Here is a 21,826-nt window from a genome sequence, read left to right as displayed (position 1 = left end):
TTTGGTGTGTTTTTAACTGATTGGGAAGTTTACCTGTAGAACTATTCTATCTTGCCCAGGGCCTCTGGGGGGAGGAGGAATACATGCATGACCATGGAGGGTCTCTACTCAGCAGGGGGCAGGACCCAGCTTTGGCCCTTATGTGTGTCTGGTATGTGTTAGGGGTAGGAGGGAGGGATTTTCCAGGTCAGGTGCTCTGTTTATCCAGGGGGAAAGTATTCTTTCAGGACCTACATCATGAATGGCACTGTATGAGGTAGGATGAAGGATACCAAAAGGAGCCTTGGCCTTTAGGAGTCAATAATTCAGTTTCAGAGACAAGTCACAGGCAGGCAAAAGAATTAAGGAGTAAAATCCTGTAATATGTGGTTATCAATAACAAGGGCTAGGGAAGTGTGAAAACTCTCTGCAGATTGTAGCTCTGAGTAGGGCTCTTCTGTGGAGATGGGATTTAAATGTTTTCCCTTCCCTTCCTTAAAATAACTTTATTTTTAAACTGATGTACTTATGAACATTTCAATACCAAAGAACATTAGAGAATTCTGTATATGAATCTTGACCGAGTATGGAAGGCTTAGTTAGATGGCCCAGTGGATAGAGTTCTGGCCCTGAAGTCAGGAGAACCTGAGTGGCCTTGGGCAAGTCATTCACCCTGACTGCCTCTTGTCTGGGGCCATCTCCAGCCATCCTGATTCATATCTGGCCACTGGACCCAGATGGCTGTGGAGGAGAAAGTGAGGCTGGTGACTTAGCACAGCACTCCTTATTCAAATCTAGTTCATGTTCTTATCACAGCATCACCTCCTGATGTTGTGGTCTTCGAGAAAGACCATTAAATATGACATCATCATTAAATATGATGATATCATCATTGCTCAGTTTGTTCATATCTCTCCTTATATTTCTTTCACTCTCATGCATATTTTTAATGATTCATTGACATTCTTTTCTCTTTTTTCTTTTTTTGCATCATGATTCTCACTTATTCCTCCTCAAATAAAAGCCCTTCCTTGTAATAAATAAGTACAGTCCAATAAAATAAATTCTTACATTGCTAGTGTTTGAAATATGGATGATTCCTCCTGGGTCCTATGTCCATTGTGTCTCTGCCAGGATATGGGAAGCATACTCCACCAATTGGTCACATTGATCAGAGTTCTCAAGGTTTTATTGTGGCATGTAAATTATTTTCCTTTACATTATTGTAGTGTCTTAAGTGGATTTGTTTACTCCACTTTGCATTAGTTCATAGGAGTCTTCCAAGATTTTTCTAAATCATCCCTCTTCTTTGTCTTATGCATTAATTCACAAGTCTTCCCAGATTTCTCTAAAGTTTAACCCTTTCCTATATCATAATGGGCCTTGCTATCTTTGACCTTTTGGGGATATCCATCTAGTTGTGGTATTACTGGGCCCAAATGTCATATATAGTTTAATGACTTTTGGGGCAATGCTTTCCAGAATGATTGGATCAATTCCCAGTCCCCCCATCTGTCAGAATCAGAACCCCTCCAACAATTGTAACTTTCCTTTTTTTCTTCTCTGTCTCTTTTAGAGTGTAATACCCTAAATGGACTGGTATCTGAGGTGTTTATTCGTTTTTTTGTGGAGACCATTGGGCACTACTCTCTGTTTCTAACTCAGAATGAGAAGGGGGAAAGAGCCTTCCAGAGGGAGGCTTTCCGAAAATCCGTGGCTTCTAAGAGCATCCGCCGCTTCCTGGAGGTTTTCATGGAATCCCAGATGTTTGCTGGCTTCATCCAGGACAGGGAACTGAGAAAGTGTCGGGCCAAGGGTAAGAAGGGGCTTGAGCTGGGGCTGGGACAACCACGGTGGCCTCTCTTCCTTCTGTTGCCATCTTTACTGGGGCTGGTATGGTGTATGGTTCTGAGTTATCTGAGTAGGATGAAGATCAAGCCTCCTTGATTGTCTGTTTTCTCCTGAAAGGGAGGGAGAGGGCTGGGGACCAAGTAGATTAGCACCAATTATAGGATGACTGAGAGGGGGCTTGCCTCTGCTTTCCAGTTCCTTCCCTGTATGGGACCTCCATCCCCAAGGTGGAATCTCTCCCAGAAGCTACAGCTTCTTCCCTCTGTATTGGGAAGTTGAGGATGAATGTAGTAGAATGGGGAAGAGATCCTTCTCTTGGTGTCCATAGGCCGGTCACCCTTTCTTCAGACTTATTCTGCTTGCTCCAGCTCGCAGGACTGACAGTGGGTGGGTGGGTACAGAGACCCAGCCTTAGGCTCCATTGTAATAAAAAATATTCAAACAAAATGAAGCAAGTTGTTTCAGAAGGTCATGGGCTTCCCATTGCTGGAGTGCATGGAGAGTTGTATTGTCAATGGGAGATGGCATCCAAGGTCTCCACCTCGAGGGAGGATCTGTACTGTGGGTGTTGCCAGTGCCTAGGGTTTGGCAGATGGCAGATGCTTTGATAAATGTTTCTTAAATTGAATGGGGAGTCTTATCCCCTGGTGACTCAGGTAAGAAAAACCAGTTCCATGAGATGGAGCAGTTCTGGGTTCCCTTGAACAAACCTGAGTTGTGGCCCCCATGCACAGCCCTAGGAGAGACCCAGGCTCCAGCCCTCACAGCTGCCCAGGCCTTTCCTCAGATATCTGGTGGAGACCCTGGTAGCCCCTTGCCCGGCCCAACTCTCTTGGTCTACTTGCTTGGCCTGCTTCTTTTCCCAGTCATACAAGTTGAGGATAATCTCTCTCAGTCTCAGTTTCCACCTCTTGTCAAGTGGGGATAATCGCCTTTGGAGGACTTGCTTTGAGAGGGTTGGCATGAGATCACAGCTAACCTTTATATAGCGCTTTACATGGGTGACCTCCTTAGAACTTCACAATCACCCAACTCTTCATGACCCCAGTTGGATTTTTCTTGGCAGAGACACTGAGGTGGTTTGCCTTTTCTTCTCCAGCCCATTTACAAATGAGGAAACTGAGGCAGGCAGAGGTGAAGTGACTTGCCCAGGGTCACACAGCTAGGAAGTGTCGTGAGGATGGATTTGAACATTCCAGGGTGGTCGCTCTATGCACTATGGTGCCACCTAGTAGCTCTCAAGATGATTGATAGATGCCAGCTATTCTTTATTTGACATTAGGATACTGAAGAATCAGAAAAGTCTGAGTTCAAATCCTGTCTCAAACCCTTACCAGTTGGGTGGCCCTGGGCAAATCACTTCACTCCTGTCTACCTCAGTTTCTCCATCTGTAAAATGGAGATAAAAATAGCACCAGGGTTGTTGTGAGGATCAACTGAGATAGATAATATTTGTAAAGTTCTTTATAAACCTTAAAGTATTATATAATTATATCTATATATCTATCTATCTATACATATCTATCTATCTATATATATATATATATATATATATATATATATATATATATATCATAGCCAAACATGTATAACCAGTGTCAAATTGCTTACTGTCTTGGCGGGGAGGGGGGGAAGAATAGGAGGGGGGGAAATGGAAATTCAAAATCTTATTCATGTAGGGAAAAATAAAATACTATTTACCAAAAAAGTTAAAATAAATAAAAGTTTTTAAAAGAGGCAAAAAAAACTATAGCTACCATTTCTATACCATTTCTCTAGTACTTAACTAATTGTCAGGCTAAGAATTTTACAATTCCATAAATCCTGCTCATCATCATTCTATTCTTGTTGCTGTTATTGTTATTTCCATGGTCCCATGGGCCTCTGAGAGGGGGCAGTGACCCATGGAATGACTGACCGTAGCCAGACCCTCTTCTCCAACTCCTTTACTGGGTCTCTACCCCCCTTCCCAGGTTCCCTCCACACTAATTGCTCTTCCCCCTCCTCTTCCCAGGTCTGTTTGAGCAACGAGTGGAGCAGTATCTGGAGGAGCTTCCCGACACAGAGCAGAGTGGAATGAATAAATTTCTTCGAGGTCTGGGTGAGTGGTCTGGCTGGGGGCAGCCTTGAGCTGACAGCGGAGGTCCAGGACAGAAGGCAGGGCCCGGAGTCCCCTAGAGAAGCAATTCTAAGGCAGAAATCTTCAAAGAATCTTGGTATCCTATCCTGACTTCCCAGAGAGGAGATGCCATTTGTCTTCATGGGGAGCTGGTCACAGGAAAAGGGGCAACCTTGGTTCTCAGACTAAGCTTCCGAGGAGGCCAGGTAGCTTTCTTCTTTAGGGGGTGAGCCAGAATTTCTTAGTATATGGCATTGAGACACACTCAAGACAATATTCTTATTTCAGGGATAGGAGAGGGCCTGAGGAAGGAGCAGTTCCTAAGTGGCCCCCTTCCTAAACTACCTCCATTCTCTTTAGGGCAACATCATGTTGATTCATTGAGCAGAATAATTGAATTCTAGAACACTGCTAAAGAGTCCCTTTGAGAGAATCAGTTCCAACCCCCTCAAAATAACTGAGAGAAGGGGACCTGCCCAAAGCCCACCAGACTTTTCATTGGCAGAACTGGGAAAAAACCTCTTGACCCAGTTCTCTTGTGGCTGGCTTGGAGGATGGGTCTCTCCCTCTTCCTGACCTGAGAGAGGTGAAGTGGCTAGCAAAGAGGAAAGTGTTTAACTGAGGCGATGTTGACCTAGTCCTGTGAACATCTCAGGCTTGTCCTTTCTCATTGATCTCTAGGCAACAAAATGAAGTTCCTTCACAAGAAGAATTAACTGCCCTCTCCACCAGGAGACTATTCATCAGATTGAGCAGAGAGCCTGGTGTCCACAGAGCTGGGCTGGTGAAGATGGGCTCTTCCTCTCCCACTGCTGGCACAGAGTTCCTGCCTCTTATCCTCCCGCTGACCACAGCTGCCAAGCCCCATCCAGGCCCAGGATGTCCCAGGATGCGTGTGTGTAAATAATCTGCTGCAAGCTTTAAGAACTAGTTTTGTAAGGAGCAAGGACATCGGTGTTAAATATTTGTATATTCCTGGGAGGACCGTGCCATACCATGGATCAGGTTTTGCTTGGTGCCAATGATTGGCCACTTATGTGCAACTGACTGTCTCAGCCAAACCACTGACCCTTCCCTCTGAGGAGTCTGTCCCTGGGCCCAGACTTGCCTCTGAAGGACTCGGCCTGAGGGGCCCTGCTCCTCATCCTGCCCCAGAGGGCAGGAAAGCCATTGGAGCAGAGGACTGGTTTTTATCTTACAGAGTTTCTATTTTTCTCTAGTTTTCTTTCTATCTCATTTGGAAATACCAAGGCCAGCCAGGCCACATTGGCAGCAAGGTACTTGGCTCCTAGATGCTCACACCCAAGTCCCCAGCCTTCCTCCATTCCAAATGATGATCAGTGAGCTGTTGGGAGCCCCCCACCTCTCCGCATTGTGACTGCTGGACACCAACTGGCCCATTTGCCTTCTCCTCCAGCCAGCAGCAGTGGCACTTTGGTACATCGCGCCCATTCTCAGAGTGTACGGGTGTTCCCAATAAATGGTGTATAGTTGTCAGGGTCCAAGACTTTGTGTGTTTTTCCTTGGTCTTCAGTGTGGGAGCCGCTGCACTACCAGGGCTGGGGCTTGTACACCCAAGGAAATACACACCAGCGTGCTAACCAGAATCCAAGTTCTCATTCATAGGTCAGTCTCTAGACCCTTTACATTGAGCATCCTCATCAAGAACACAGCAAGCCCTTGAGGTACTTCAATGGTACCTTTACCTAGAGGTCTTTGAGAAGGATGTAGTCTATTTTGAGGTGGCAGAATTGTCATGGCATAGAAAGATGTGATCTCGAGAGCCCCTTTCATTGAAGAATTGCTCATTTAGAATCATAGAATCTCAGTGTTAGTGGAGATCTTAGAAATCATCTAGTCCAGCCTCCCATCAAAAACAGGAATCTTCTCTAAGCATCACAGAGAGGTGCTCACCTGGGCTGGTTTATAGCCTGTTATCAGAAGTGCAGGTTCCACTTCCATTGGATTGCTCAAAGTTTTCAACCCAACTTTCAACTCAAACTTAAGTTCCTTAGGTCCATTGAGGCCTGCGCAGTCTCCAACCTACCTGTGGTTTGGAGGTGCTACCTGCCTCATAGAGCAAAGTGGAGTGTTTTTCCATGGGGAAGATGAAGACATTTTCTTCCAAGGAAAAGCCTCCCTACATGATCAGAGGGTGTTCACCACCAAGGAGAATAGGGCAATGAGGAAAGTCTGGCAAGCCTCAGAGAGCTGTGTGTTGAATACTTGGTGATAGGGAATTGAGATTTCTACTCTATGAGCCCAGTCTTTTATATTCTGACATCTCTGTACAATGAGGTCTGTAGAAAATACCTTAAGGAAATGAAGGGGGAAAAAAAAAGAAAATGAAGGAACATATTAAAGAGAGGTCTCGTGACTGATGGGCTCTGAATAGTGTGAGAAACTTGTTATTTTCTCTCCTTGGGGCTGGCAGTTTCTTCCTAGAATTGCCCACTTCCTGAGGGATGAGATGAGCAGAGATGAGAAGCCTGGGGGCAGGGGATGGGGGGCCCAGAGGTAAAGACTGAAATCTTTTGAGGCTTTGCATCCACCTTACCTCCCTTCTCATCCAGGCTCATCTTCCCAGGGACCATCAGTTATGCTTTAGTTACATTTAGCAGAAGAAATGGATCCAGATGGGGATGAGGAATACAGGACTGAAAAAGCCAGTGGAGCATAGCTGAAGATGCTGATGAATCCTACCGTTACCAAGCAGTCTAGGGAGTGGATCCACCAGCCTCAGCCTCTCACGTAGGAGGGGATTAGAGGTCTACGGCGCCACATCTAGCTTGTGCTTTTTTAAAAGAGTGAAGAGGACTGGGAAGATTTCTTCCAACTACATGATGAATAAGCCATACCTTCCATCTGGCCTTCAGTGGGAATGATGTCAGATACAAGGGCAGTTTGTCTTGTTTCTACTAAATCTTATTCCTTGAAATTTCATGTGATTGCAGGACAGGTGGAACCCAGATATCAGAATTTCTCTAAAGCCCATACTACATATGGGGTGAGATGTGGGCAACTCCTTGGAGAACAAGACACATGGCAACTCGAATTGTCAGCTTGTTACAGACCCTAGAATACCCATGCACACTTGTGTCCCCCTCTAGTTGTGGACATATTAACATTCCACAATTTCTCACCTACTGGTGTGAATGGTAATTTGGGATACCTGGGCCTGGAACATAATTTTGCCTGTTCTAAACTCTCATCTGCATCCTTCTCCCCTGCAATCACAGAATTGTATTTCTACCCTTTGGTGTGCATCTATTTAAAAAAAAAGGATCCAAAAAGATAAAAATGATAGCTTGTGTCTTTATACAGCCAGGTAATGGATAAGTTATAGTATTATATCTACAACATGGGCTGGCTATCATTTGGAAAGAAGGGAAGAGATAATCAAACTACAGATTCATAGTCATAGTCAATAAACATTTATTAAATGCCTACTTGTGCCAGACATAGTACTAAACATTGCATGTACAAATAATAAAAAAGACAGTCCCTGGCCTCAAGGAGTTTACAATCTAATCAAAGGCAATATAAAAAAGGAAGATAAAAGAGGTGGGGAAAGTATAGTTGGTGGAATCAAAGGCTGCTTTTCTCTTTGGGCCGCATTTCATTTTATCTTAATAAAAGAGATGAACTAGACATATTCTAAGGTCTCTTCTGATATCTGATTCCTTGAGTACAGGCATACATCTTATTATTGTGCTTCACAGATATGTTTTTTACAAGGTTTGTGGCAACAAGTCTACTGGAAGCATTTTTCCCAACAACTTGTCTCTGTCACATTTTGGTAATCCTCGCAATATTTCAAACATTTCCATTATTTTAGTATCTCTTATGGTGATCTATGATCAGTGATCTTTGATATTGTATAATTGTTTCAGAGCAACGGAAACCCTGCCCATGAGAGATGTTTAACTTAAAATTAATGTATGTATTCTAACTGCTCCACCAACTGGCTTTTTCCATCTCTATCCCTCTCCTCAGGGTTCCCTGTTCTCAAAAACACAGCAGTATTGAAATGAGGCCATTTAATAACCCTCCAAATTTCCTTTAACTGTTCAAATGAAAGGAAGAGTCTATGTGGCAAACTTCATCATTGTCTTATTTTAAGAAATTGGCACGGCCCACCCTGATATTCAGCAACCATCGACACTGAGGCAAGACTATCCACTGGCAAAAAAAGATTGACTCACTGAAGGCTCAGATGATTAGAATTTGTTTTAAAGCAATAAAGTATTTTTAAAATATAAAATATTGCACATTAAGACTATAGTGTAGTATAAACATAATTTTTTTGTGCACTGGGAAACCAAAAAATGTGTGACTTTTTATTGCAGTCTTCATTTTTGTGGGTGGTCTGGACCCGAACCTGCGATGTCTCCAAAATATGCCCACCGTAGAGCCAAGAATCTTTTATTCATCTTGCTGCTCCTCTATTCTGCTCTGATTTATGTTGTGATGGATGTGAGCCCCTAGAGCAGGAGATGGGCTTTGTCTTTGTATTGTGGCGGCAGAGTGCCAAACACACAATAAATGCTCATTTGACTTGAATGAGACCCAGAAACTTCTCCAAAGTTTATTTTCTGTCCATGGGAATTGCTGTGCCAGATTTCAAGCTCTCTTTATGCAGATTGATTACTGTTTCTCTGAAGCCTCAGCCTCTTCAGCAAATAATTGATGACATCGGGAGAAAATGAAGTGCTGAGTCATCCCACAGGGCTCCTTCGACCAACCAGAATGCATATTGATCAGGTGCCTTCTATATGTCGGTGCTGAGCTGAGCTGGGGTGGGGGGATATAAAAAAGGGGCAAAAGAGGGTCCCTACTGCAAGATCTTAGTCTGATGGGGAAGACGGCTTGCAAACCAAAATACACAAAGCAATAGGAAGTAGTTGATGGGGCGGGGGGTGCCCTGGAGTCCAGAGGGTTGGGGAAGGCGTCCAGTAACAGAACCTCAGCCGGGACCAAGAGGAGACCAAGGTCTGCAGGCCCCGGGAGGGGCTGGAGCCACGAGGCGGAGCGCCTCGGAGGCGGCGGCTGGGTGGCGAGGCCGCCGAGGCGCGGGGTTCGGGTTCGGATCCGGACGCGGGATAAGACCGGCGTAGGGACGGAATGGGGGTCCGGCTGGAGGCTGCAGACGCCCCGGGCATGACGTCACGGCGCGGCGCACGTTCCGGCGGGGGGCTCCCGCCTCACCCAGGCGCCTCCGGGGGGAGGGGCGGGGCCGCCGTCCGCTCGCCCCGGAACCAGAAGCCCGGGTTGCCGCCGGGGCCGCTCCTCCATTCCGGCGGGTGCTTTCAGTTCCGGAGGGCCTGGCGGCGGCCCGGAAACAGATTGTGCTCCGGGAGGGGCCAGGTGGAAGCTTCCTGCCGGAAGTGGCTTCTGGACGCGGCTCCGAACCTCTCGCGAGAACTCCTGCAGCAGCTGCCTAGGGCACGGGCGGCACCGTGAAGGGGAGCAGACCTCGCGGGGGCCCCGGCCCCGGCGCCTCCCCCTCCCCGCCTGGAATGCGCTTTCCTGCAGAGGCCTTTCCACCGCAATTGTATCAAAGCAGTAAAAACAAAAAGGCTCCAAGGCCCGGGACCGTGCGCCGGGGGTTTCGTCTGCTCAGGCTGAGGCTCTAATGTATGATCGATCCTCATTAACTGCAGCTCCTTGGAGGAATCTAATCGTTTTTTAGGGCAGAAGGGTCGCGAGACCAAACTCTGCAGAGCCCGTAGGTCTAGGGTCTCACCAGTGAAGCTCACCACTACATTCCATCTTACACGGATAATTCTGGCCTTGTATTTTTTAACTGATCCACTAAGCCCGTCAGTATTTCGGGGGCTTTTTATCTGAATATGGGCAGGATTTGCTGTTAATTCATACATTATGCTCTTTTCTACTCTCAAAGATTTTTTTCAAATGCCATTCACTTACCAAGGGGCGGTACAGTTAGCTCAAGGGTAAGGAGACTGTGGCTTCAGTGTAGAAATTTGGGAACAGATTTTACACTTAGCTTTACCCCTTAAGACATTCATTTTACTGCTTAAGGTTTGGAAATTGGTCTCACCCATGGCTCGTTTTTGATTAATCTCTTGCAATATGGTCCCCAGCATTACTGAAATTATTTGCACAGGTGTCACCAACAGACCACATCTACATTCAATCGCTTTTCCCAGACCTCATGCTCTATAGTATTTGGCATACTATGTTAAGAGATTTAGAGAGAATTAGCTGCCAAGAAAAAGTTGCTAATGGTGATCTGACAATTCTTCTGGCCCCATGCCCCCCCTTATCCTGTTACATACGTTGTATTTAATGATACAAGTCTCATGAGGCTGTCTCCATTTCCCCATCATTTAACATTCGATAAAGATTTGTTGATGCTTTGTACTAGTGGAGATAAAAGCTTCATTAACTTTTGGTTATCTCAGGCCTTGGAAAAAAACTCACTAGACCTTATTCTGCCCCCCCCACCCCCAATTTGGGCCTCCTTTCCCCATTAAATCACCTGAGTATCAGAAAACAAATTGTATTACTTCCACTTGGCTTTCAAACCTTGTCTTCAGACTTAAATGAACTCAAAACTTTTCCCATTTACTAGCTGAGACCTCAATCCAGGTCACTGTCATTTCCTCACCTTAAGTTGATAAGAGTAAATGATTGTGAAGTACTTAATATATTTAAGTATTTTTATAGATGAACTCCCATGTCTATATATCTTAACCTCTTCTGAATCCCACCTTCCCAAACCTCAAACTGCCTTATGAACTTACCCCTAAATCCATCACTGTTGTGAATATCACCATCCTTCATTTTATCTCTTCTGGCCATCCCACCCCCTTCCTTCAAAATCTTTCATATCACCCAGAACCTAGAATATTATATTAGTTTACTAACAGGCCTCTCTGTCTTTCTTGACTCTATAAATCATTCTTCATGCTTTTGGCAAAATGACTTTTCTAAAGTTTTTTTTAAGGCTATAGATGTGCAATCTTATTAAACTTATTTCTAAATTAAAAAACCCATGAGAAATAAAAAAGTTGAAATAGTATACTCTGATCTGCATTCAGACTGATTCTCTAAATGTGGCTATCAATTTTTCATCATGACATCTTTGGAATCAGTCAATCATCTCAAAATGTTGCTTGTGCACAGTTCTTTCTGGTTCTGCTCATTAAGTCACCAGCCTCACTTTCTCCTCCAAAGCCACCTGGGTGAAATGACTTGCCCAAGGTCACACAGCATCAACTGTCTGAAGCTGGAATTTAAACTACTCCTGTCCCTCCTGACTTCAAGGCCAGTGCTTTAGCCACAGCAAACCATATGCCTCTGCTCATGCTTCCTCCATTAGAAGGTAAGCTGAGGGCAGGGAATGACTTTCTTTGCTTTTATCTCCAGTGTCTGTCACTAAGTAGGAGCTTACTACATTCCTCTTGATTCCAGTATCCACTTCAGTTTGAATAGGACCAGAAATATTAAACCATCACTGCGGTAGACAGAGAACAAACTGACATCCTTAGTGAAATGGAAGACAATCATATTCAAGAAAATAACTAGAAATCTCCTTCCATAAGTAATTATCTGTGTCTGGGAACTTTAGACATTATTCAGACAGTGAAAAATCAATACCAAAAGCAATGATTTACAATCTCCCAGCCCACACATACTTAAATTTTAGTATACATGTGCAATCTTATTAACGTGGCAGAACCCAGGATGTTTAATAAAGACATTTGTTTTATTTGACAACATTGGATTTTTATGCCACTAGGACACAGGCTCCACCAACCCCTTTAATTTTTTCCTCTGCTCTTCTGCTGAAGAACTTTGCCTTCACGATGACTGGCTGCTTGGGGAGTTTCCCTTTTCCTAAGACTTTGTAGTATCCCTAGAAAGGTAAGGTTAAATAAGAACCATTAATCTCTCTAGACCATTCACAATCAAAATAAGCCTGAGAGGAACCTGGTTTTTTAGTTACACAGTCCACTTGAGTAAACCAAAAACAATGTAACTGACCTGGTGACTGACTGTGGCACGAGATGCCAAGGCCAGTGAATAAAGGTCAGAAAGATTTTCTCCGAAGACTCTAGCACACCAAGACAACAGTTATTGTCAGGATGTGACTCTAAGTCTCGGGGCCAGACAAAGAACTGGCTTGTGGGTAAAATGGATAGAGATCCCCAGGTTACATGGAAAGGTTAAAAGATATTCTATCTCCTGCTTCAGGATTCCTTTTTTAGCTTGAAACTGAAGCCTGAGGATATAGTGGGCAACATGAAAATTCAGTTCACTTACCGAGCGAACAACATCGATGATAGGGGCAAGCCCCTCCTTGTTTTTGGCCGCATTGATCCTGGTTTGCTCACTGACCAGTGTCCACAGCTTATCAAGGTTGACGGTTGGGCAGTAGCTTTGGTTCTTCTTCAAGTGGTAGTGCCTCATACCAACTTTCCCGAAGTAACCTGGATGACTGATTTAAAGAAACCAGCGTCATTTGCTGCCAGGCCTGGAATTTGTAGCCCATTTCTCATTGCTCAAGTCCTTCCAGGAAAAGAGCCTCATTTTATTTGATGCAATCCAAATGGATAGGTTTTACGGGTAAACTAAAAAGGGTACTTAAAAGACCTATTTTGGACAGATGAAAAAAATTAGGATCTCAGAAAATTCCTTTTTCTCAATGGAGAAGTTATTAAAGGGTCAATGGAAAACATCATATGGAAAAAACATCATATGGAAAAAAATCATATGGAAACAAAGTAATTGCTTTCTGTGGGGGGGGGGAGTAAGATGGGGGGAAAATTGTAAAACTCAAATCGATAAAGTGTGTAAGAGCCACAAATGGGGCAGGCCCACGTGCTGGCAGTGGAGTGGGCAGCCAGTGACTAGGTAGCTGTTGCTGTCCGAGCACTCCAGCACACCGGGGCCACGGCCTGGGCCCGGATGGCACCGAGTCTCGGCTCCGCGGGCCCCGCAGGCCGGACTCGGGGGACCCGGCCCCCGGCGCTTACTATTTGTCGAAGTTGATCCGGTGGTGGTGCAGGCCTCCCGCATTGCCGCGTCCCCCGGGGTGCTTCCGGTGCTTGCCTGCGGGACGAGGCGGCGGTTAGGCCCGGCCCGGCCCGGCCGCCCGCCCGGCCCTCCCCGCCGGCCCCCACTCACCGATGCGGCCGTGGCCGTGGCTCACGTGCCCGCGGAGCTTGCGCGTCTTCCTCAGTCGGGACGGCTGCGGGCGGGAAAGAGCCCGCCCGTCGGGGCGCGGCCAGGGGAAGGCCCTGCAGGCCTGGTGCGCACCGGCCCCCGGGCCCCGCCCCGGGGACCCCGCCAGGAGAGGGGAGGGAAGGGGAGGGGCAGGGAAGAGGCGCCGGGGGCGAGGCGGCCCGAGCGGGCCCAGCCGGGCCGCCCCGGGCCCGGAGCCCGCGCCGCGGTCACCTACCATGTCGCTGGCCGGCGGAGAAGAGAAAAGGAAGGCGAGCCGCCGGTGTCGCGAGAAGAGCGCGGAGCCGGGAAGTGCGAGCACACGTCACTTCCGCCGCGGGGCGGGGCGCGGAGGCGGGGCCGGCCGCTTCCTGTCCGCCTCCGCGGGCCCCGCGCTGGAGGAGCCGCTTGCCCGGGCCGAGCCGGCGGCAGCGGGGCCGGAGGGGGAGCCGAGGGCCCGGGCAGGGGCCCGAGCCAACACTCGCCTTGACGTTGTCCCGGCAAAGCGGGCCTGCGGGGGCACGGGGAGCGGGCACCGGCCCTGGGCCCGAGGCCGAGCCCTTCACCCAGGGCCACCGCCAGCCGTCCCGACTCACCCCCGGCCCCCGGACCACAGAGGAGAGAGGGAGGCCGGGGACTTAGCACAGCCCCCCAGGGCCGTTCAGATTCTTGTCTAGGCGTCACCCCCCGATGTCCGGGTCTCCCCAAATGAAGGACGAGCGTCATGTCATTGAAGGGACTTAGAAGTCTCCCAGCCCCATAGGGCAGAAGTTAACTGCTCTGCTGCCCTGCTGGTGATAATGAAAACAAGCCATTTCAGAATGGAAAACACAATCATCCCTTAGATAACTTCTCTTCTGAAACTCTTGAAAGATCTGAAAATGCAGAATTATATGTTGTGAGTAATTATTCTAGCCCATACTAGGTCGGTCACAAGGTCCTTAGAAGCGCCCTGGAATGGGGGTGGCTAGGTGGCACAGTGGATAGAGTACCTAGCTGTGTGGCCTTGGGCGAGTCGCTTAACCCCATTGCCTTGCAAAAATCTTAAAAAAAAAAGGGCCCCGGAGTCATGAGGACTTGAGTTCAAATCCATATATTATATGGCAGGCACTGCCCTGAACCCTTTACAATTAGTATCTTGTTCACTCCTCAAAACAACCCCGGGAGGGAGGTGCTACTTCTTATCCCCAAATGGGAAAATTGAGGCAAACAGGTTAAAGGACTTGTCCAGGCGCACATAGCTAGTTAAGTGTCTGAGGCTAGATTTGAACCCAAGTTTGTCCTGATTCCAGATCCAGTGCCCCGTTATCTGTGTCCCCAAATAGTAAATAGTAGAAGAGGGATACGAACTTAAGTTATCTAACTCCAAAGGCAATGCTTTTTGCATCACTCTTATCATGCTGCCAGAGTTTACATCATTTTTGTCTCCCCTTCTGGAATGTAGTCACAAATGCTCCTCATAAGAATATGTTTGATTTTTAGAAAGAGGGAAAAAGAAGTTATTCAAGGATGTAAATACACACATACACACACATGTATGTGTGTATATGGGTGTATTTACATCCTCAAATAAGGTAAATGAGCATGGAATAAGACAACTTTTGATCCAAAACAAAATGTAAAACAGAAATGGAACTGATTTGGGAGATGGCAAGGAGGGGTGGTCTGAATTTGCTTCTAAATCCTTTTCAAAAAGGAGTCCATAGGGGCAGCTAGGAGGCACAGTGGATAGAGCACCAGCTCTGGAGTCAGGAGGACCTGAGTTCAAATTCAGTCTCAGACACTTAACTCAGACACTTGGGCAAGTCACTTTAACCCCATTGCCTTAATAAATACAATTAAAAAAAACCAGGAGTCCAGAAACCTGACCAATGGCATCATCACTGGAGTAGTGGTTTGAACACCACCAACACTTAAATTATTAATCTAATTACTTCATAGTTCCTCACTGTGGTAAATGCTGACTTTAATGAAATTTGTTAAGGGTTTTTAAATCACTCCTTTGTGACAGTAGGTCATTCATTCACATTTTACAAGAGGAAATTATAGCACAAACTGGTTGGAAGATTTGTGCAGGGTTTTTCAGCTTGTCAGCACCAGACTTTAGGGCTTGAACTCAAGTCAACCAACAAGCATTTTTTACTGCCTATTGTTGGAGACTTGCCTTGGACACAGGCAAGACCCACATTTGAAACATACTGGCTCTGTGACTGGGGGCAAATCACCCATACTCTATTTGCTCTAGGCAACTTTCTAAGATCATAAAACAAGAAAGGTGCCAACCTGCATAGCTAGAAAGAATTTTCCTTAATTGGAAATTCCTTATGCCAATGAAAGGTCCAATTTCTGTATCCTATTATATGCTAGGAACTCTGGTAGACACTGGACTACAAAGACAAACTGAAATACTTGCTTTCCAATAGCTGCAATTTTGTTAGGGAGACAAACTCGTGTTATATCTCTAGTTACTTAAGGTTTACAAAACCTTTCTCTCTTAACGTTGTGACTTAGCCCAAACATTACCCTCACCCTATAGATAATAATAACTGACATATTACAAATAATTTAGGATTATATGCATTATTTGCTTTTTTTAAGTTTGTAAAGCAGATAGTACAGATGGTAGGTATCCCTGTTTTATAGATAAGTTAGAAAAGATGAATTTGCCCAGTATTCCAGCTACTATCAGAGCTAAGGCTTAAGTCCACAATCACCGAAGACTCTTTTTATTGTATTGTGTGTGATGCCTCATGACCAAAAGGTCATTTTTGGTAGAAAAATGGGAATCATTAGGAACTTTCAAAGAGATGCTTATTATAAATAAATTTAAGGGTCAAGCTTTGATACTTCTCTGATGAATGAAGAAAAAATGATGTATTATTAAAACATTGATATTTATATCAATCTTCATATTTAATGTAAATAATTTCATTAATATTCTATGAGAAATTATTCTGTTCATTTGCTAAATGGGTGACATGTTGACATCTAGCACAATGGCTTGACTTCAAAGACCAATATTCTCAGCATATTAACAACATTTCACTTTTCTTTAGTACTTTAAGGTTTACAAAGTGCTTTCCTTACTCCTTGGAGGTGAAGTGTACATATATTAAGTATCCCCATTTTACAGGTGAAAAAACTGAAGGCTGTATTTGCCCCAAGTAATTGTTTTCTTTTGGGGTTTTTTTGTGTGTGTGTGTTTTTTTTTGCAAGGCAAATGGGGTTAAGTGGCTTGCCCAAGGCCACACAGCTAGGTCATCATTAAGTGTCTGAGACCGGATTTGAACCCAGGTACTCCTGACTCCAGGGCCTGTGCTTCATCCACTTCGCCACCTAGCTGCCCCAATTGTTTTCTTTTGAATCAAATCTGTTATTTTTAATTGAAGTAGGGAATTCCCAGGAAGGAAATTCCCCCCTTTTAATGTGGATTTGCAACCAATTAAGAGAGTTGACTGAGGAGTACTGAGAGGCTAAGGGATACTTAGGATCATACAATCTGTGTGACTGACACTATCAGATGAAACCTGAATCCAGGTCTTCCTTACACTCAGATCAAGTATCTATCTTCTGCTTTATATTGCTAATGATTCCTTTCATTTTTTACAATATTTTGTCATTTTGACATTTTTGAAAGCATTTTCTTTTCAATTGCTTTGTGTAATTTTTATGAGGAAGACAGTATACTAGAATGTTAGATCCCAAGCCATACTCATTATTTCTGTATTCTCTGCTTAAATTCATCTTCTAGTCTGGAATATTCTCCTGTGTCCTCTCCACTTATTCAAAATATTCTCCTGCATCTTCTCCACTTAGCCAAAATCTGGCAGCTAGATGGTGCAGTGGATAGTGGCCTTGGAGTCAGAAGGACAGGAGTTTGAATCCAGCCTCAGACACTTACTTAGCTGTGTGACCTAATTGCCTCGCATCCAGGACCATCTCCAGTCATCTTGATTCATATCTGGCCACTGGACCCAGATGGCTCTAGAAGAGAAAGTGAAGCCGGTGACTTAGCACAGTAGCCACTCAAATCCAATTTATGTGCTTATCATGGCATCACCTCCCTGATGGCATGGTCTTCTTCAAGAATGAAACACAAACATATCCAAAATCTCCATTCTTCAAAACCCAGGAAGTCTTTTCTGGCCACTGTAATGCATAGTGCTCTTCCTTTCTTGTCTTATAGAAGTTATTCCCTTTTCTTTTCGTTTATAATTATGTGCCTTGTTTTTGCAATGATATAACTTTTTGTGTTAAACCATGGGATTTCTCTCCTAAATTCATTCACCAAAAAGTAGTAAAGAGTGGAAGTCAACAGAGACAGATAAAGAATAACACTATGTCTTCATGGTGACCAAGCTATCCCCTCCCCAACCAACACATCTTATAATTAAGGTAATGACCCATCCATTGGCCATGCTACTCTCAGGAGTGAACCCATTGTTGCAAAGAATGTTTGTGTCTGTCATTTTAAACTTGAGCATACTCTCTTCAGGGACTGAGATGTAGAGGGAAGAGCATTCCCCATTCACAAGGGACTTTTTCATAATTTGGTTCTTGCTAGATCTTTTTAGTAAATATCTCTTTGCAACAGCTCATAGGTATTAACAGGTTAAATGTAATGGGAAGACCTTTAGTAATCCTGGGAAATACATCAGATGGGATTACAAATTGATAGCATTAGTAAAAAGAAAAAAAAAGGATTACTCCTAGAGCTTAAAGGATACTCAGGAGCCTTGCCCTGAGGACTTTTTTTTTGTGGTTTTTGCAAGGCAGTGGGATTAAGTGACTTGCCCAAGGTCACACAGCTAGGTAATTATTAAATGTTAAAGACAGAATTTGAACTTGGGTCCTGATTCCAGGACCTTTGCTCTATCCCTTGTGCCACCAAGCTGCCCTTCTGAAGACTTTATGACCAGTACTATTATGGGCTGGAAGAATAGCCTACTACATATAATTCTGCATTTTCTTTCTTTCTGGCCACACAGCTAGGTAATTATTAAGTGTCTGAGACCAGATTTGAACCCAGGTACTCCTGACTCCAGGGCCAGTGCTTTATCCACTATGCCACCTAGCTGCCCCTAATTTTGCATTTTCAAATCTTTCAAAAAAAGTTTTAGAAGAGAAATTTAGAAGGGAAGATTATTTTCCACTCTGAAATTTCTTACTCTTGCATTTTGAAATTTTGAAGAGAATTTTGGTATACGTGGCACTCTCTGAAGGCTCATCACAAGTGCCTTGTATACAGCAGACACTTAATAAATGCTTATCAAATGGAATTGATTATTAAATTGGCTTCTTTATGCTGTCTTCAAAAATGAACTATCTCAAATTCTTTCAAATAGGTTCTTTTCTATTTATTTTCTTGCTATGCAGCTATGATTTAGAAAGGTCATATCACCTTTATTTTTCAAGGGGGCAGCAGTGGGCTTCTAATTCAGAGCTATAATGAGATCTTTTCTAAGAATGACAATTTGGGATAGACTCAGAAAACTAATTCCTGATCCAGTTATTCTTGATGAAACAGCAGTTGAAGAAGTTCTGACAGATTATCTACCTATTTACATAAAAAAATTATCTGCCTCATGGGCTGAAAATTCTGAAAGCTTTTTCTTCTTGGTGAAGTTTTTATTTATTTTTTTGGTTGTTGTTGAGTGGATTGAGGAGGTGCAGAAACATTTACAATTCATTTGTTCTTGTAAGCCTTTCAGAATTGAGATTAGGGTGTCTTGTGGTAGAAAGGATCTATAGAAACAAAATGTAAGAAATAAATGGGGAAATTCTATCAGAAATAGGAGTCTTTACCTCCTCAATTTGGGGATAATTGTAAAGCAATTGATCAGATTAAAAGGAAATTCTTTCTGATATTTTCACACTATTATTTTGATGATGCTATAGGGCTAAATATCCAAAGAATTAAAACTAAGGAGTAATGATTTGGCTTATAATGGACATAATCAAACTGTTACATATTTCAAATAAAGAATTATACAGGAGAACTGACATTAAAGATGTCATCAGGGGCAGCTAGGTGGCGCAGTGGATAAAGCACTGGCCCTGGAGTCAGGAGCACCTGGATTCAAATTTGACCTCAGACACTTAATAATTACCTAGCTGTGTGGCCTTGGGCAAGCCACTTAACCCCATTTGCCTTGCAAAAAAAAACAACTTAAAAAAAAAGATGTCATCAGCAATAGATATAACCATGATAAACAGATAAACTAGTTATGTGTTGGGAGTAAGGGTTTAACAAAGGGCAGTCTCTCTATTTGACTGGTATACACATAAATGTACTCAACATATTGAATATACCCCCTTGCACACAGATTTATCAGAAAACATGGAGAATAATCTCATAAGATAGGCAGGGATGGAGGGATTTTGATCTGTATTGCTCATATTGATGAGATCACATATTCATTAAAATAAGTAATTATGTATGTTCATTTTAAAATGGGGAATATTTGTGACTTTATTAAGATTTATGACTTTATCATTAACTGGCAGAGAAGGATGCGCTTTATTTTAAGTGGAACCTAGAATGAATCTAGAAAAAACAACAAAAATGGCATGAAATTGTTCATTTTAAACCATAAAACATTCCTAGTTTTTTGGGTGGAGATATTGTTATGAGATATTTGTAATGACTAGGCTTACTAGGCATTGAGAAGGCACTTGAAGCATGTTTATTTAACTGAATTAAAATTGTCGAAAAATAATAAAATATTAAATGAAGAATAACTAGGTGAACATTTGAATAATGATCTGGTTCTGTCCTTGACAATCTTTAACCTTTACAATTTTCAGTCCTATTTATTAACTTTTCCGTTCTGTTGTATGACTCATCTAGAGTAACACAATAATTCTTGCTGAAATTAATGATTTTTGTGAATGCAGCAGATGGAGGGAGGTTATTTGCAAGTGATTAAAAATCTTTATATTTAGATTTTCTTTGCTTTTCAAGTTTCCAATTTGAGGCTTACTTGTCACTTCAATCGACCAGGCAACTGTTATCCCTCCAGTTTATGAATTGTAATTTTGGTTGCATTTTCACAGGTTACACATTGAGAGGAGTAGGTTAGAAAGCCTTGCTTTACCATTCTAGTAATGGTAGAGGCAAAGATAAAAATAGAAAAGGGTAGAAAACAGATCTAAAGGGAAGTAGTGGAAAAGGTGACAATAGTTTAACTGTTGCCTTTAGTTCTACTGCTTGTCAATCCTAATGAGGTTATATTTCAATCAGACTTCATCTTAAAGCAGTAGCTCATTTAAGATAAGAAAAATAAAGAAAAGGAATTATCTAAGTTGCATGTGTGAATCAGATGGAATGGAAATGGAATAAAATTCCAAATGTAATTATGGAATCAAGGGGGAAAAAAAGAAAGAAATAACTGTCCCTACTACATATTTTCCTAGGTTAGGCTCTTTATAATTTATATTTTCTTGAAGTGGCTGTGCCTTTATCAAACCAACATGATATTTTGGTAGCAAAATAGTGTTTGCCCTCAGGTAGTTTAGATTTCTACTGGTGTTACAAAATATAGATAAGTAAATTCAACATGTATACAAAGAAAATACAAGGTAATTTTTTTGGTGAGAGTACTGATATTGAGAGGGTCAGGAAAGTACTTCTCCAGGAAGGAGAACTTGACTTAAGCTTTGAAGGGAGCTAAGGGTCCAAATGGCAAAGGTGAGGAAGGAGAACATTCTGGACAAGGAGGACAGGCTATGCAAAGGCCAACATGTAAGGGGTGGAATTTTGAATATGGGGACTAGAGAAAGTAGACTAATTTGTCTGGAACATTACAGGGAGGAGTATGATTGTGGTTGGCTTAAAATGTTTTTTAGCTTTTTCTTGGGAAATAATAGAGAGCCACTGAAGACTTTTGTTCAGAAAAGTGACATGGGTCAAGTAACAGGTGATGAATATATGGAAGTGTCCTGTAAAAATTCATGTTGGGGGTAGTAAGCAGTCAGCTTGTCCCAGGTCTTCTTAATACTAGTCCCTTCACTCTGTCTCCAGGTTATTCTGTAAGAAGCTTCTTGGCACATCGTTATATGCATGTCATCTCTCCTATTAGACTGGGAACTCCTTGCATGTAGGGTTTGTTTGTTTTTTTGCCTTTCTTTGAATTGCCATTGAGTGGCACAGTCTTTCACATAGAAGATACTTCATAAATGCCAGTTGATTCATTGACCCTATAGTAGGTGCTTATTAAATGTTTATTGAGACTGACTAATGCAGCTGAAAAAACATTACCTTTTTTGGTTATCATATCATACAGTTGATTCATTATAAGTCTTATAGCAGTTCACTGGAACACCCAGATGTTTTTAGAACTGTCTGAATATGTATCTAACAAAATTAATAATGATTCCTTATCTTGTACTTGTTAAATTTATGTTTATTTTCACATGTAAGACTTTACATTTACCCCTTTTGAATTCTATGGTACTAGATTCAGCCTACTGCTCTCTGCCTGTCAGGATCTTTTTAGCTCCTAACTCTTGTTATTCATTGTGTTAGTTATCTTTCCTACCTTTGTGTGCTCTGCAAATTTCATTAGTAAGCCATTTCTGCTTTTATCCAAATAGAAAAAATGTCAAATAGATCAAGACCAAACCTAGATTCATGGAGACTTTCTACTTTTCACTGAATCAACCCTCTAGTGCTGAGTTCATCTA

General features: G+C 43.2%; 3 protein-coding genes and 1 non-coding gene across 14 annotated transcripts in view; 2 read left to right on the top strand and 2 right to left on the bottom strand.

Moving 5' to 3' along the window:
- The window catches only part of DENND2B (DENN domain containing 2B), a 239,703-nt gene extending 230,759 nt beyond the window's left edge, over window positions 1–8,944 (top strand). For 7 of the 10 annotated variants that reach the window (XM_074230256.1, XM_074230257.1, XM_074230260.1 and 4 more), the window contains 3 exons: window positions 1,556–1,795; window positions 3,845–3,931; window positions 4,631–8,944. In XM_074230256.1, coding sequence (XP_074086357.1) covers window positions 1,556–1,795; window positions 3,845–3,931; window positions 4,631–4,665 — 362 coding nt within the window. In that variant the 3' untranslated portion in view covers window positions 4,666–8,944. The remainder of the gene's footprint in view (window positions 1–1,555; window positions 1,796–3,844; window positions 3,932–4,630) is intronic. The other 3 variants (XM_074230263.1, XM_074230262.1, XM_074230264.1) reach the window with 2 other exon arrangements.
- A 2,721-nt stretch (window positions 8,945–11,665) lies between these two features.
- Window positions 11,666–13,407, bottom strand: RPL27A (ribosomal protein L27a). The gene is made up of 5 exons (XM_074230265.1): window positions 13,380–13,407; window positions 13,106–13,169; window positions 12,955–13,030; window positions 12,242–12,416; window positions 11,666–11,834 (listed from the first exon to the last, which is right to left on the bottom strand). The coding sequence occupies exons 1-5, from the start codon at window positions 13,380–13,382 to the stop codon at window positions 11,706–11,708; spliced, it is 447 nt and encodes a 148-aa protein (XP_074086366.1). The 5' UTR covers window positions 13,383–13,407; the 3' UTR covers window positions 11,666–11,705.
- On the bottom strand, window positions 11,950–12,083 carry LOC141519772 (small nucleolar RNA SNORA3/SNORA45 family). The gene has a single exon (XR_012477414.1). It is a non-coding gene; the product is annotated as a small nucleolar RNA SNORA3/SNORA45 family (small nucleolar RNA).
- Window positions 13,408–13,490: 83 nt separating the features above from the next.
- TRIM66 (tripartite motif containing 66) overlaps window positions 13,491–21,826 on the top strand; it is a 125,512-nt gene continuing 117,176 nt past the window's right edge. For both annotated transcript variants that reach the window (XM_074230251.1, XM_074230250.1), the window contains exon 1: window positions 13,491–14,039. The gene's annotated coding sequence lies outside the window, so the exon portion shown is untranslated. The remainder of the gene's footprint in view (window positions 14,040–21,826) is intronic.

Source organism: Macrotis lagotis, chromosome 3 (genome assembly GCF_037893015.1).
Source record: "Macrotis lagotis isolate mMagLag1 chromosome 3, bilby.v1.9.chrom.fasta, whole genome shotgun sequence".
NCBI lineage: Eukaryota > Metazoa > Chordata > Mammalia > Peramelemorphia > Peramelidae > Macrotis > Macrotis lagotis.
Note: the sequence above shows the minus strand (reverse complement) of the source record. Positions and strands in the feature narration are given on the sequence as shown.